The following is a 14774-nucleotide window of genomic DNA, read 5'->3' as shown; positions in this document are numbered from 1 at the left end:
CTCCTGGTGGTTCCTGTGTTGTTGATCTCCTGGTGATTACTGGTCCCTTAGATATCAGTGTGGTTCTGCGCGGCTCCTGGGTATTGGATTTGTCTTCCTTGCATTGTTGGTAGAGACTGGGAAAGTGACCTGTTTATTTACCAGTGCTGCAACGTGTGTTAACTAGTTGGGAGTTAGGAAGGGGCAAGGATGAGAACGCCCCAGCTGAGGGTTCCTACCAGGCACTGGGCTCCCCATTCCCACTTTCAGGAACTTCTCCTGGCTGGAGGAGGCTGCTGGCAGCAATGTAGATTTAGCAGTAAGGGTGGCAATTCAGCAACCCCTCTACAATGGCCAGATATCGTGGGAGAGACATGATTTCATGGTCTGTGACTTGATCTTTATGCCTGTGAATTTGATGGGGTCAACTCCTGACCATCATTGGAATGGTGTAATCGCTGACTGTGTGGATTTTGTGCTGGCGTGAGCAACAACATGTGGAGTTACCAGTGAAATGCTGAGCTGCTGTCTCCATGGAGTCACTTTGAGGAAACAGCTGGTCATGGATCCTGCTTTTATTGCACATCCTTCCTCCTGAGGGCTTCTCCCCCACAGAATTACAAGTGGAAGGGAAGGAATCTGGCTACTTTTCCCTGCTTGGCTAGACTGTCTATAGACTCATTCCATGTGCCCCTCACCAGAGAACTGTGATATTGGTTACATCAGTGGGATGATCTTTAGCTCTGCTTAGGGAGTGTACATTGAACCTATGTAGTCTGTGTAGGGAAGCCCCTAGCAGGGTTAAAATTGGTGTAGCCAGCTCTGTTGTTCTACAGTCCCTGGTACATGTTCTCACAAACAGTGAAATGTCCACAGGAGATTATCTGATCTAGCAGATCCTGGGGTGTCCAGGTTGGTGCAGAATGTCTCCTTAAAAACAATGAGAAGTCCTGTGGCACCTTATAGGCTTATTGGATTTTATTTATTTAATGTCCCCATTCTTCTCCAAATGCTCATTTGCCCTTGTGGGATCAAATGTAAAAGCTTGCACTTAGAAGAATGAGTCAACAGGATACTGGCAATTAGAGAGCCTAGAAATCCAATGACCACAAACTGCAACCACAGAGATTCTTTGATTCTTCACTGACCTGGAGAGGAAACGTTTTGCCACACCAGTTGAGAATGGGAAGTGTAGGCACAGGATTCTGTTCCCACAGAAAAACGTGATGACAGCTCCTGTCAATATAAACTGCACTAACAGCCAGGAGCAGAACAGAGACCTCTGCAGCCATGCAGCCGGACAGCTGCTACTACAAATGGGAAAACACGGAGCAGGTGGATCTGTCTGTGCCAGGAGAAAGCAGCAGAGGGAGAGGAGATAAAGGTGAGCAGGCCTGAGGAAGGGTGGATTTGTGGTTATGGAGCTGCCCCAGGACTTAGGAGGCCCGTGTATGACTCCTGGCTTTGCTCATTTGAGGTCGTCCGATGCCCACAATCAATACGATTTCTCTCTCTTTCTTGCTTAGTTCTTGGTTAAGTCTGGCTATTCCCATCATCCATATAAACGCCTTTGTTTTCATGGGACAAACTCCTCCCTGAGCCGTGTTACCTGTAAGATGAGCACTTGGGAGCCCACCTAGGAGAGACTCGGGTGCTGCACAGCTGACAAACAGCATACCCACAGCTGGAAGTGTGTGTTTCTACTGGTGGTGCGCCTCTGCACATAGCAAAATTAATTTCACACGTGAATGAAAAATTTAGAGGGAACCTTGTCCCTAAGTAATTGCAGTGTTCAGAGTGTTGCTATTTCAGGGATGAAACTGGTCTTGTGAGCTGCTGCTATCATCTCAGGTTTCTTTAAGGCAGGCATGTCACCCTGGGGGTCACAACCCCTGCCCCACGCACCTTGCCCTTCCGATATTGCCATATGGGTGAGAGATTCCCAACATGGAATATGCAACACAGGGAAGGCTGAGAACCACCTTCAGATATATACCATACAGGGACTGTCTCCCCTCCCTCTGTCCAGCCACCTTCTCTTCCAGAGAACCATGTTCCCTGCCTGGCATCTCCCACACCCATGGACTGTTAGGAGGAAGTGATCCTCCACTGAGAGATCTAACCAGTGTTATTCCCCACAGGTCTTTGCCTCTCCAACTCCACCCAAGGGAAAGCCGTTGTGATCCTGTTAGCCCTGCTGATGATTTGCTTTGTGGCGACCACAGCTCTGATCGTGGTGAGGCTCGGGAAATGTGAGTCTTCTGTTCATTTCTACCTTGGCCTCAGACTTTGCCTGCCCAGAGTGAGGCAGCTCTGACTAGTTTTTGGTGGATTTGAGCAGTGGCTCACAAATATGTTCAGAGCATTGGAGGCTCTGTGGAAACCTTAATTATGGAGCAGAGTTGTCCCTAGGTAACTGTCACTCATCTCTGAGTTCCGATGACCAGAGAGTTCAAAGGAGTTGTCCTGAGCATAACGCCCCAATATTTCCATTGTGCTTGTGCTCCTAAATCTCAGAAAAATCCCACCGAAAGACAACATGGAGCCATGTTTGTGGTGCCATTTTAAAGTTGTGAAATTTACACCAAGAGCTGGGGCCAGGGCTGACTGAAGTTCTCTCTAGCAGAGAAGGAAAGTCTGGAATTCAGAGCAATGCAGCATATTCATAACACAAGTGTATGGCTACAGTTGACTCTGGTACATTAGCAGGAGAGCTTGGGCCAAACAAAAGCACTCCTTTTCTGCTTATCTTCCTGTCAGATAACCACACACAAACTGGGGCAGGCTTCTAGTGGCAGTGGTCAGCTTTCTGCTCTGAATGGCGGTCAGAATCCTGCAGTGCTATGGCAAGGCTGAACCCTTTGACTCGGAGCTCTGCTATGCCCCATTGAGCTCTCCAGTTACATTCTGTGCCTGTAAGTAGCAGCAACAGCTACACTGCAGATCCTGGGACCACTGGCAGCTCAGTGTAACATAGAGCAACCCCAGTGAGGCTCTACGTTGTACAGAGGACGGGGCTGGTGCCCAGAATCATGAATACTTGCACTGAGCACAGGGTTCATGTAGCAGAGGATCATGGCTGGTGACAGCTAACAGACATCAGAAGTCTTGGATGGTAGCTTGGAGGAAAGTGCACATTACAACTGCACTGACATCCCATAGATACAGGTTTGCTCTGCTCATAAATGTGACTGTGCTATCCAGAGGTCTCATGTTTACAGTGTCTCAGGGTCTCACTGAAGCCCAGCTGGATCAAGAGATGATCAGAACTGATTCCAAGATAAACCTGTCATATCTGCAGAACTATCTAGGTGAGAGGATAAATGAAATTTTTCTATTGCTTTTCCATCGTGGCAGATATTTTTTGGGTTCTTCCACCTCAAAGAAGAGGAAAGTCAGGCTCATGGTGTCATTTGCAAGGCTGGTGCTTGTGAGCTGCTGCTATCATCTCAGGTTTCTTTAAGGCAGGCATGTCACCCTGGGGGTCACAACCCCTGCCCCACGCACCTTGCCCTTTGGCGTTCCGCCTCTTGCTCCCCATTACCTGGAGCACCTCCTTCTCACCCCAGAGCACCAGCAGGTCCCAAAGCTCGGCCTCCGTCCAGGAGGGGCCCCGCTGCCTCTTCTCAGGCTGGCTGCCAGCCTGGGAGCCCTGACTCCCCTTGCGGGGGGGTGCCCTGGGGTCACTTGGGGGGCTGGCGGGCAGCCATCGCAGCGGGGGGGGGGTGTCTGTGGGTTGCAGAGGGGCGTGCAGGGTGGCCGTGTGGCTGTGCTGCCACCTGCATGCTCTCTCAGCTTCCTGCACAGGAACGCAGGGGGCGGGGACCTTTAAGGGGCCGCTGCACGTGGCGACCATCGAGCTCAGGGGCTGGAGAGAGCGTCTCTCAACCCCTCAGCTGATGGCCGCCATGGCGGACCCCGCTATTTCGATGTTGTGGGATGCACATCGGCTACACATGCCCTACTTCGACATTCAACGTCGAAGTAGGGCGCTATTCCCATCTCCTCATGAGGTTAGCGACTTCGACGTCTCGCCGCCTTACGTCGATGTCAACTTTGAAATAGCGCCCACCACATGTAGACGTGATGGGCGCTATTTCGAAGTTGGCGCAGCTACTTCGAAGTAGGCGGCACGTGTAGACGCGGCTTAAAAGTGGAGAAACTGCTTTTGTAATTGGCCAGACACACACAGTCTCTGTTCAATCCTTGGCTGATGGTGTCAAATTTGCAAATGAATTGCATCTCTGCGGTTTCTCTTTTGAGTCTGTTTTTGAATTTTTTTTTTTTTTTTTGGTGTAGGATGGCTACTTTTTAAATTTATTACTGAGTGTCCAGGGAGATTGAAGTGTTCTCTTACAGGCTTTTGTATGTTACCTTTCCTGATAGCTGATCTATGTCCATGTATTCTTTTATGTAGAGACTGTCCAGTTTGGCCAATGTATTTTGCGGTGGGGCATTGCTGGCACATTACGGCAAATATTGTATTAGTAGATATGCAGGTGAAAGAGCCCTTGATGGTATGGTTGATGTGGTTAGGTCCTGTGATGATATTGCTGGTGTAGATATGTGATAAGAGCTGGCACTGAAGTTTGTTGCAGGGATTGGTTCCGGGTTTAGAATTACTGTGATGTTGTCTATAGTTGCTGGTGAGCATTTGTTTCAGGTTGGCGGGCTGTCTGTAGGCGAGGACAGGCCTGCCTCCCACGGTCTGTGAGAGTGAAAGCTCATTGTCCAGGATGGGTTGTAGATCACTAACGATGCACTGGAGAGGTTTTAGCTTGGGGATGTACGTGATGGCCGGTGAATGCATCTGATGAACTGTGTCTTTGCCCACAAAAGTTTATGCTCCTAAAAACCTATTAGTCTGTAAGGTGTCACAGGACTTCTTGCTGTTTTTGTGGATACAGACTAATACAGCGACCTCTCTGATACTTGTTTGTGCCAGCATTTCATTGGCTGTAAGTGTTCTGCTGCTGCGGGGGCTTTAGTATTGGTGGAACTGGACTGACCCAGGAGTAAGCGGCTGTGTCGGGCCCCCATAAATACCCACTGCTTGAGTGAGAGGGGACCAAGAATTGTCTTCTTCAGCACCAAGCCAAAATGAAATTAGGAAGCAGGAATCTGAGCAGGGTATGGGGAGGGGCCCCCATTCACCCAGCCGATGGTCACTGCCAACCCACTGAGGACTGGGACTGTTGCACTGGGGCTGGGAAAAGAGCAGCCCCCATGCTGGGGAGTGCCTGATAGCCTCAGATTGTCTCAGTGCAGTCTTGGGTTGAATCTACTCCTTCCATCACAGTCCCTCTGTGTGGGGCAGTCAGTGGGTGTCTCTGAATAAACACCGCTGTTAATTTGCTGATTTGCCTGGGGACGCTAAACACCGCAAGGAGCCTGGCATAGGTGTGGTTGTGTAGCACGTCACAGGCAGGGAGCATGGCCCAGTTACCCTGCTGCTCTGAAAGGGGTTTGGAGCCCCACCTGAGTAAAGGTTGTCTGGTTTTGTGGCATCAGCAGGAATCCACAAGATCTGGCATCAGTTCCCACTTTTGCTGCTGACTCTCTGTGTGACCTTTGAAGAGTCACTGCAGCTCTCTGGGCCTCAGTTTTTCAAGCTGCAAAATGGGTAACATTTCTGATCCATTTGCATTGTAACTATCTCTCACTCTATGCCTGTGCAGTGCCCAGAGCAACAGTGTCACAATCTCAGCTGGGGGTTTTGTGGGGCAGCTGGCACCAGGCAGCCCTGATCTCAAGTGGGGCATGTAGGCAGCACCATAATGCAAATCACTACTAGCTCTAAGTGAAACCTATACAGCGTCTCACCAACGCCTGCCCTTGCTCCACAATTTCATACACCCTGAGTGATGGGTTGTGTGCACGAGGGGTGGAGTATGGGGCTGGAGCAGCAGCAGGACTATGTTATTTCACAGCGAAACTCTCCATTCTCTCATCTTCCTTTAGAGTCGAAGATGTCCAAAGAATTCAGCATCTTTAGCAATCAACTTCTCAATGGTACGTTCTGCTGAGCTTTCTCCAGAGGTTCGGCAAAGACTGTTCTGCTGTGCTGCCAACCGTGGCACTCAAAAATCATGAGTCAGACCCAGGGGACTGGCTTAAAACTAAAAATACCATAAGGTGGGGCTTATTTATTGGTGTTCTGATTTCAGAGCCTTTAGGGTCACAGTTTTAAGCTGTTCTCTGCTAGCAAGAGAGGCAGAATTTAATTTTTTTCAGTGAAAACCAAAAGTCGTGCCTGCAGATATCCAGGAGTTGAGGCGCTAGGAAACACCAAATGCCATAAGATGTGATGAAATCGGGGGGCTGGCACCACCAAGCGTTGCTGGGGCACTCGGGTAGGGGCTCTCCCTTCGGCATGAAGCGAGACTTCACCAGACATGGTAAACTGACCTGGGTGCCTGCTGGGAACAAAACTTGGGGAGATTGGTCGATGCTGGGAGGATGCCCCTGCAGTGCAGAGGTGGGCATGACACTGGCATGACTTGGGAGCACTTAGGAGCAGTTGTTTCCAACCCCTTGTTGTTTGCAGCGTCTGAGGAGCTGGCTGGGGTTAGGCTGGGGACTGAGGAGATCCAGGCTGATAACACAAAAGACCTGTTGGCTCTCAAGGATGTTGTGGGTAAGAAAAAGTCTTTTCTTCCAAAGTCTGAGCACTGCTTCTGCCATCTGGAGGGACTCCTGGGTAAGCTCTTCCCAGCTGGAGGTCATGCTGCAATGGACCGAGATGGAGGATGAGAAAGGGGAAGTGTGAGCAGAAACATGGAGACTAGAGGTGCACGCAGTGCAGCAGCACCCTCAAGCTTTATCCAGGGTACCTGCCTGGGATCCCTGCTGCTGGGCCTGCGCCTCAGTCCCCACTTCCTTACCACTAGCTCTGTGCCCCTTTCCTGGTGCTGCTTGGGGTCCTGGGTGCTGTTTTCCCATTCCCACTGGTGGTTCCCAGGGGCCAGCCCTGGGTCTCCACACCTATCCCTGTGCCCAGCACTTGTTTGGGGCAGGGAAGACGGGGATAAAGGGGCTTGCTTTAAACACCCCCACTATTGAAGTGTTCCTGCACCACTGGGTGTGAGAATGGTGCAAGGAGCCGTACACCGATCATCTCATTTTACTTTGTGATCAGAGACATCCTGCTCCTGTGGTCCCTCCCCAGGTTTTATCCTCAGCTCAATTCATGTAGTAGCAGAATGTTGGATCTGAAAGCCCACATCCAGCACTTATGCAGGTGTGACCCATTGGGGAGCAGTTGTGATGGGTTCCCCCTCTGTGCTGGTTCAAGAAGTGGCTGAGTAGCTTTAGCTCAAGCTGCGCTAGTTCCCCTCCATAGCTCTGCAGGGAACCCAGTTCAGTCTCCAAGTTGTTGCCCAAGATGGCAGCTGTGTGTGGAACAGCTCTATGTGCTGTTTGCTGGGTGGAATATGGGGCAATGCTCTGGTTGTGCCCTGTGGGTCCTGTGCTTCTGGGTAGTCATTGGATGCCTCAGAGGCTCACTGTGACCCTCCACAGGGCCTCATACCTTTTTCTAGAGGCCAGGGTCACAGCTGCCTGAGTCATCCTCATCACTGGCACTGTCAAAGGTCTGGGGTGAAAGCCCTCCAGAATCCTGGTCTCCCTTCCCAGGAGCAGACTTTGTGGTGTTGGGAAGGATGGGGGGAAACCCAGGCTCACCCACTACCCTGGGTTTCTGGTCCAGGGACTCTAGGTAGTGACAGCTGATGGGGTTTTCCTCCTATTCCCAATACAGCAGACTTTCCCCTGGGCCGTTTCCCCAAATGCTCCCCTAGTACCGACTCCCTGCTACCTAAGCAAATCTTTCTTCTTTAACACAGACACACTTTCCTTAGCCCTCCAGAAATGCATTTCCTTCTGTCAGTCCTTCACTCTTCTCCTTTCCCCCACTGACCTGAGGGGAAGCCCTTTAAAGTAACCCAGCAGGCCTTAATTGGCTTTATAGGTGCCTCATTAGCCTGCTGCATCATGAAATTGCTCAGTTAACCTCAGGTGCCTGTTCTGACAACATGGCAGCAGTCTCTGGCAGTTTATTCAGGAAACAGAAAACTATCCATCCCCTCCTGGTATGTCTTCTCTCAACCAAACTTTTGTACCCAGCAACCCTGGGTCTATCAAAGATAACACACAAGTGCAGAGTACAGTTTTCAGTCTGCAGACTATATCTAATATTTCCTATGGGATTCACACCTCCGTTCTAAAGTTTAGGAGTTCAACAAATGAAGAAAGGTTGACGATTGTTGGCTCTATGTTGCAGTGCTTTTCTGCATTTTATGCCCTCTAGAACATGGGAGTGGAGGGCTGGAGAGATGGAGCTTGTGGGGCTCTGATTAAATCATTGCTGTTGAGAGCTCACAGCTTCCATGGCCTGCAGAAGGAATTTGGGAATTCTCAGTCTTTCTCCTACCAGACCCAGCCTGTGTAAACATGAGGCAGATTCTGATTGTGGCTATGCTGGTGTAACTTTGCAGAAGTCCATGCTGTAACTATGCATATACACCTTCATAAAGATCCTCACGATGCAGAAGATAATCATAGAATCCTAGGGCTGGAAGGGACCTCAGGTGGTCAGCAAGTCCAACCCCCTGCCCAAAGCAGAGTGTGGCTAGCTGATTGTGGGGCTACTCAAGTGAAAAATTCCCTCACTGAATACAACATTTAGTTGGGTTCTAGGAAAGTCAATGAGCTGGGGATAGCAGAGAGGCTCAGCTAATACCATGCTGGACTCCGGTAGAAGAGCATAGCTGGATAGAAGGCTGTGAGTAGGAACAGACAGTCTGCTTGCAGATGGATGGCCATAGGTAGAAATTTCCAGCTGCTGTGAAGAAAGGTCTTAGTGGAGGGGCTGCAACAAATTTTACATGGGGAGAATTGGGGCTGGGGTTGAGAGCCACTGAACCATGCTGTAAACCCTGTATTGAAAGGAAAGCACTTCTAGTCACTGGGTAGAACAACACCTCTGCACCCCTAGTTCCAGCAACTTTTAGTCTGAGCCTGGCCAGAAATATCCACCTGTTGATTCCGGTGGCATTTTTCTCCTCTCTGCTGCCCTGACAGAGATAAAGAACCTGACACACAGCATGTTGAAGGAGCTGACAGAGATGAAAAGGGACAGTGACATATTCCAGGAGGCCTTGAGCAGAGCGCAGGAGGAGTTACGGAACATCATGGGTAAGGGGGCACCAGGCGGGGCTGTGGCACCAATGACGGTTTTAATCTCACACACCAGGAGTCACTGAAAGCCAACACTTTCATGCTCTTATTTGGCCTCTGGCCTGTGTAGCTCCCCTGGCAACGAAACTGACCACATCTCCCCAGCTGGAAGTCCCCATTAGCTGAGAGCCTAGCCCCAGTGGCAGATTAACATAAGGGCAAAAGGGGCCCCTAGGTGTGAGGGGCCCCAAGGCTCCATAACTCCATTTTGGTTAAACAATTCATTTTAATGGAGCAAAAGAAATGTGTCATGTCACTCCTATTTTAAAACTGTTTCATTTTATTTTGCATCATGAGTAAAAATAATCACGAATAGATTTTACAGCGTAAATAACGACATCACATTAATATTTTAATGTATTGGGTGTGGGTGAGCTTGTCACTATGTTGTCCTAGGGCCCCACTCATTCTTAATCCACCCATGCCCAGCCCAGATGTCTCCCATGCCACCCTCCTGTCTGGCTCTGATTGGTTCTGTGCCTTAGGCTCCAGAGGGTATGTAGAACCAGCCAGAGATTCTGGGAGCAAGACTCTGTTCCCTGCCTGCCACCCAATGGAAATGGCACAGCTGATGATCTTGGCTCTATTTGGCTAAATCAGCGGTTCCAAACCTTTTCTGGATGGGGACCCATTTTGACAATTGAGGAAGACTTTGTGACCCAAGGCAATTCAAAACTGTGTGGGGAGGTTCTCCCCAGGGAAAAATGTGCACACACCTCGACTTAAACCCTTCTCAACCCCCTCCCCATCTCACCCCCATGCTCAAACCTGTCTCAGCTAGGGGTTGCCAGATATTTGGAAAACTTACGCAGGAGAGGCAGCCTCAGCCATGGGATCCCCAGCCAGGGCTGCCTGTCCTGCATAAGATTTCCAAAAACTGTGGGGGCATGGGGGAGCTCTGGCAGTCCTGCAGCTGGGAGCCAGCTGGGGCATGGAACCCTGGCCAGCTCTCAGCTGCTGCCACCCACTGTCCCCAGGCTTAAAGCCCTCTCAGCCTCCCCTGTCCCCACATCTCATATGAGTTCCATGTGCTGCCACTGCCCCCTGCTGCTCCTTGACTGGGCCACCGCTGCTGCCTCCTCTGCATGGGTCCCCCTGGCCCTCCTACTCCCTTCCCCCACCTGCAGTGTGGGCAGTTCCCTGCCCTGCTGTGCTGAAATGGGACTCAATTTATTTGGTTTAATGGCTGGATCCCTCTTGCTAGCTGTTAAGCCAATTAAATTGAGTTTCCTTTCAGCACAGCAAGGCAGGGCAGGGACTGGAAGCCAGAGGAGTGAGCACTGGCAGAGCCATATGTGGATCAGAGCTGCCCAGCCCACAATCCTTACCAAATCTAATTGCAACCCATGTTTGGGTCCCGGGAACCTCTGGGCTAAATACATAATGCAGCCCAATGGGATGGATACAATATGTGTGGCAGCAACTACCAGATGGTGCTGTCACACATCAGCTTGCAAGTTTCCTTCCCAAGCAGGTCAGCAGTATGCAGTCCTGAGGACAAGCTGTGGTGGTTTTCCCAGGCTGTGATACTTTGGGGAAAAGGGCCTGGAAGGGTAGGTGTGGCAGGGGGAGGGGAGAGGAAGTGGATGCATAAAGCAAAATCAACATTTTGAACTAGGAAAATATGAAATCACGGATTTATTTTTCAATGGGAAACTGACCTACCCAGTCCTACCATCTGTGACCTCATGTCAGATGGTGACAATGTCACGTAACTGCAACACTTCTGTTGGGGGAGCCAGCAGCTGCCAGGGCCAGGTTCATTTTCTAGTGTTCCTCCCCATCCATCCAGCACATAACTGACTCAAGCCCCCACTCAATAATCTGGGAAATTCACACACCACCCCTGGGTGCCTCTGAGAGGAAATTCTTCCATGCTCACAAGCACAGAGTCTGAGTGTAGAAAAGGAACTTTTCATACAAGGGACTTGGCATTAATTTGGGAAAACACCACAAACAGGGCTCATAAACAAAACCACGAGCAAAAGTCCCACCCCAAGAAGGTTGGGCACTGCCCTTTCCCCTCAGGTTCTTATGTCCAGCAACCCACATGTCTCCTTCGCATGCCCAGCCTTTCTCTGCGCCTCTTTAATAGTTGCTGCCCTTAGTCAAGGTCAGGGCTGCATCTACAGACTTCACCTCTCATCCTGAGCAGGGCAGGTAAAGCAGAATCTTACTCACTGGACTGGACTCACTAGCTCTCTGTCCGCTCACTGCTCTCCAGCTGGCCACTGACTGCATCCCTGCTGCAGTGCTACTCTCACCAGCCCCCCCTCCCAGCCATGTTGCTGCTCTCACTGGCCACCCACCGGTCAACTTCTTACTATTTCCACCAGCTAGTGGTGGATGTGGCTCTGGCAAAGCTCCGTGATTTCAGCTCTGGGCCCAAAGCACACACCAGACACAAGAAGTCTTCAGCATCCACGAGAGTAAATTTAAAATAATGAAAACGATTTATCCAAGAGCCTGTTTTAGCACTGTCTTTAAACACTAGGAAGAAACAGGTTGAACCAAGTCTAACAGCTCAGACTTGGAGCCTACTGGCTTGGTCCTAGCTCAGCACTCTTCTCTGCCTCTCCCACCCCTACCCCTCTTTTTCAGTTTCACAGACTTCTGGCAAGGGTCCCTTGTCCCTCCAAGGTTATTTAAATTAACAGTGTCTCTCTCCTTTTGAAATGGGCTAAACACAGTCTGTTCTTTCCGTATTCCCACAATAATTGCAAAAACAATTCCGGTGTTTAGCATTAACATCGTTTGTGGTCCCACAATAACCAAATTGATGACAATAGTTGGAACACCACTGTATCCGTTAGCACATGGGAGCAAACTATATTTGCATAGACACATCCAGGGTTTCTCTTCCATTCCAGCAAGCTGCAAGGTAAGCATTCCTTCAGATCCTGCTTAAATAACTTATAAAACTACCTTACAGGGGGGTGGTAGCAAAGTTTGAATGCCTGCAATGAACTATTTGACAAGCTTTCAGGAGGGGGCAGGAAAAATTAATGGGGAAATTTGTGAAGAAATCCAGATACTGAATACATTCTAGAATTTCTTTCACTGCTTGTCATCAGCTGGTGGAAGGAAAAAATATTCTAATTTCAGTGAAGATGCAAATTCCGTACAGTAAATTATTTGCTTGAACCCAGTAAGAATGTCAGAAATAAATAAGGAACATAAGGAGCATGAATGTGTTTTTACACTTCAGTGGGACTGCATTTTAACTCTCTAATGCAGGTTTGTCCCCTAATTTCACTTCCCATAGAATTCACCTGCATAAAATGCCCACCTGGCTGGCAGCCTTTTGAGAAAAGTTGCTACTTCTTTTCAACATTGGCTAAATCCTGGTGGGACGCTAAGCAGTTCTGCATCGACCAAGGGTCTCATCTGGTTATCGTTAATACCAGACTGGAACAGGTAAGCTGTCCACTCAGATTCCTCTTGTGGAACATTGCGAATAAGAGGAATTCAGCACAAGGATCCAGATTCTGTGCTGTTACAGCAGGGTGAATCTGGAGTTGCTCCACGTTTACATCAGTATAACTGAGATCACAATATGGCAAACATTTCTATATGGCCAAGTTGTGCCTGAAAACAGACAGATTTCAGTTTGGAAGTGCTGCACTAATGCCTTGTGGGACATGGCTTGGTTGCCTTATGCCCCTTTTCCTTAGCGGTCAGGCTACCCAGTCACTCTGCATGTCCCATGACACATAACAGTCACTCCTCTTCCAGAGAGGAAGTGATGCCTCATGAGAGTTCCTGGTGCATCATGGGAAATGTAGTGTCATCATCATTATCATCATCATCCTCATCATCACCATCAACAACCGTGGTCTCAGCACCCATTGGTGTCTGATGCCTCTCTCACTATTTCCTTCCTTCTTTCCCTATCCAGTGAGGAGCGGCTTAGTTTCTGTAGACTAGCTCCGCACCAATCTACTATATCATCTGTCCATTCTCTGAGGGGTCTGCCTCTCCTATTCAGACCATCCATTGGCCTGCCCTAATGGAAAGGGTTGGAAAAACAGGGGGAGGGCTGAGAATCAGCAGCTACAGATTCTGCAGGCCACTGACACAGGCCCCATGAATCCCCTCTCACGGTCCTCACCTCCTGCTTCAGATTATGATTATCTTCTTCACCTGTTTTCCCACGTAGACATTTTTGTCACGCTACACCATAGAGCCTGAAGTGTACTGGCTGGGCCTCAGCGACTCAGCGACAGAAGGGGAGTGGCGCTGGCTGGACGGCAGCCCCCTGTCTGTCAGGCAAGTGCCCCCTTGTTCAGCCTCTTTGGAGAGAGAACTGCCCCTTATGATCACTTTTTTTTCTGCTTTATCACCTGTCCCACTAAAGAGCCAGACAGAGCATTGATACCAATGCAACTGATATTAGAGGGACCTATGAATAGTGACAGAGAGGTACCCGTGTTCATCTATATTGCAGTCAAACCAAAAAGCAGTCATGTAGCACTTTAAGTTTTTGTTTTGATAGAAGGCCCTAAGGTTCCCTCTAGTGGCTAAAGCACATAAATATGGTTATTAACAGAGAGAAAGCTGTGCTACTCTATGGCTGCTGCCTCCACGCTAATGTCATCGTTGGACTCAGGATGTTCCCTGGGAGTAGAAAGCTGCTTTACCATGGGACCTTATGAATGTCATGCCACAGAGCAGAACTGGGGAGAACAGGAACATGGACCACTAGAGAATGCAGAGGACAAGGAGGCAGCACTCCTGGGCTCTAGTACCAGCTCCTAGGTACTAGGTATTAGGCCTAGTGATTAGAAGGAGGGAATGAGACATCAGGGCTCGTGGGTTATAGTCTCAGCCCCACCAGTGTGCTCTGGTGGCAGGCTGTGAGGCACATCTCTTCCCGCTCTACGCCTCAGTTTCCACACCCGTAGCATGGACTGGAAACTGATGTCCTCCAGCCTGAGAACAGCTGTGGCTGGGCCATCTTCCCCCTACTCCATGGCTGTCCCTGACCTGCCATGGCCCTGATCTCTAGGGCACCACATGGAGGAGTGAAGAGACAGATCTGTCCCTGTCTTCTGCCCAGGCCCACCCTCACTCACATTCCATGGAGCTCTGGTGTCCTTCTCAGGTTCTGGGCGCCAGGGGAACCCAACAATGTTGGGCCTCAGGGGGAGGACTGCGGCTCACTGCAATTCAGCGGGAAGTGGAACGATGCTGCCTGCTCTGTGAGTGAGCTCTGGATCTGCGAACGGCCGTGCTAGCTGAGTCCCTGAACGCCTACCCGGGAGGGGAGCTCTCGCAGCTGGGTACATGTGGGACTGCTCAAGAGTCGTCATCTTGCTAAACTGGTGATTCTGAGACTGCTGCTGGGCAGCTGCCAGTCTCCTGTGGCTCTTTGCAGCATGTGACATTCATGCACTGTGATGTAATTAATAACCAGTCTCAATTATGAAACAATCAGGTTGCCTTTACGAAACTGGTAACCAGTTAAGTTATCTACTTTCACTAATCTACTAACTTATTTGCTGTCAAAATAACGATGTTTCCCGCCCTATTTTTTTAAATAGGGATAGTACAATAGT

General features: G+C 49.7%; 1 protein-coding gene across 1 annotated transcript; it reads left to right on the top strand.

Moving 5' to 3' along the window:
* The first annotated feature begins 1155 nt into the window (after window positions 1-1155).
* Window positions 1156-14503, top strand: LOC142003360 (C-type lectin domain family 4 member G-like). Its single transcript, XM_074980247.1, has 9 exons — window positions 1156-1363; window positions 2121-2231; window positions 3201-3290; window positions 5941-5991; window positions 6527-6616; window positions 9061-9174; window positions 12482-12633; window positions 13376-13485; window positions 14321-14503. The coding sequence occupies exons 1-9, from the start codon at window positions 1270-1272 to the stop codon at window positions 14451-14453; spliced, it is 945 nt and encodes a 314-aa protein (XP_074836348.1). The 5' UTR covers window positions 1156-1269; the 3' UTR covers window positions 14454-14503.
* The last annotated feature ends 271 nt before the right edge of the window (window positions 14504-14774 follow it).

This window comes from Carettochelys insculpta, chromosome 29 (genome assembly GCF_033958435.1).
Source record: "Carettochelys insculpta isolate YL-2023 chromosome 29, ASM3395843v1, whole genome shotgun sequence".
NCBI classification, from domain to species: Eukaryota; Metazoa; Chordata; order Testudines; family Carettochelyidae; genus Carettochelys; species Carettochelys insculpta.
Note: the sequence above shows the minus strand (reverse complement) of the source record. Positions and strands in the feature narration are given on the sequence as shown.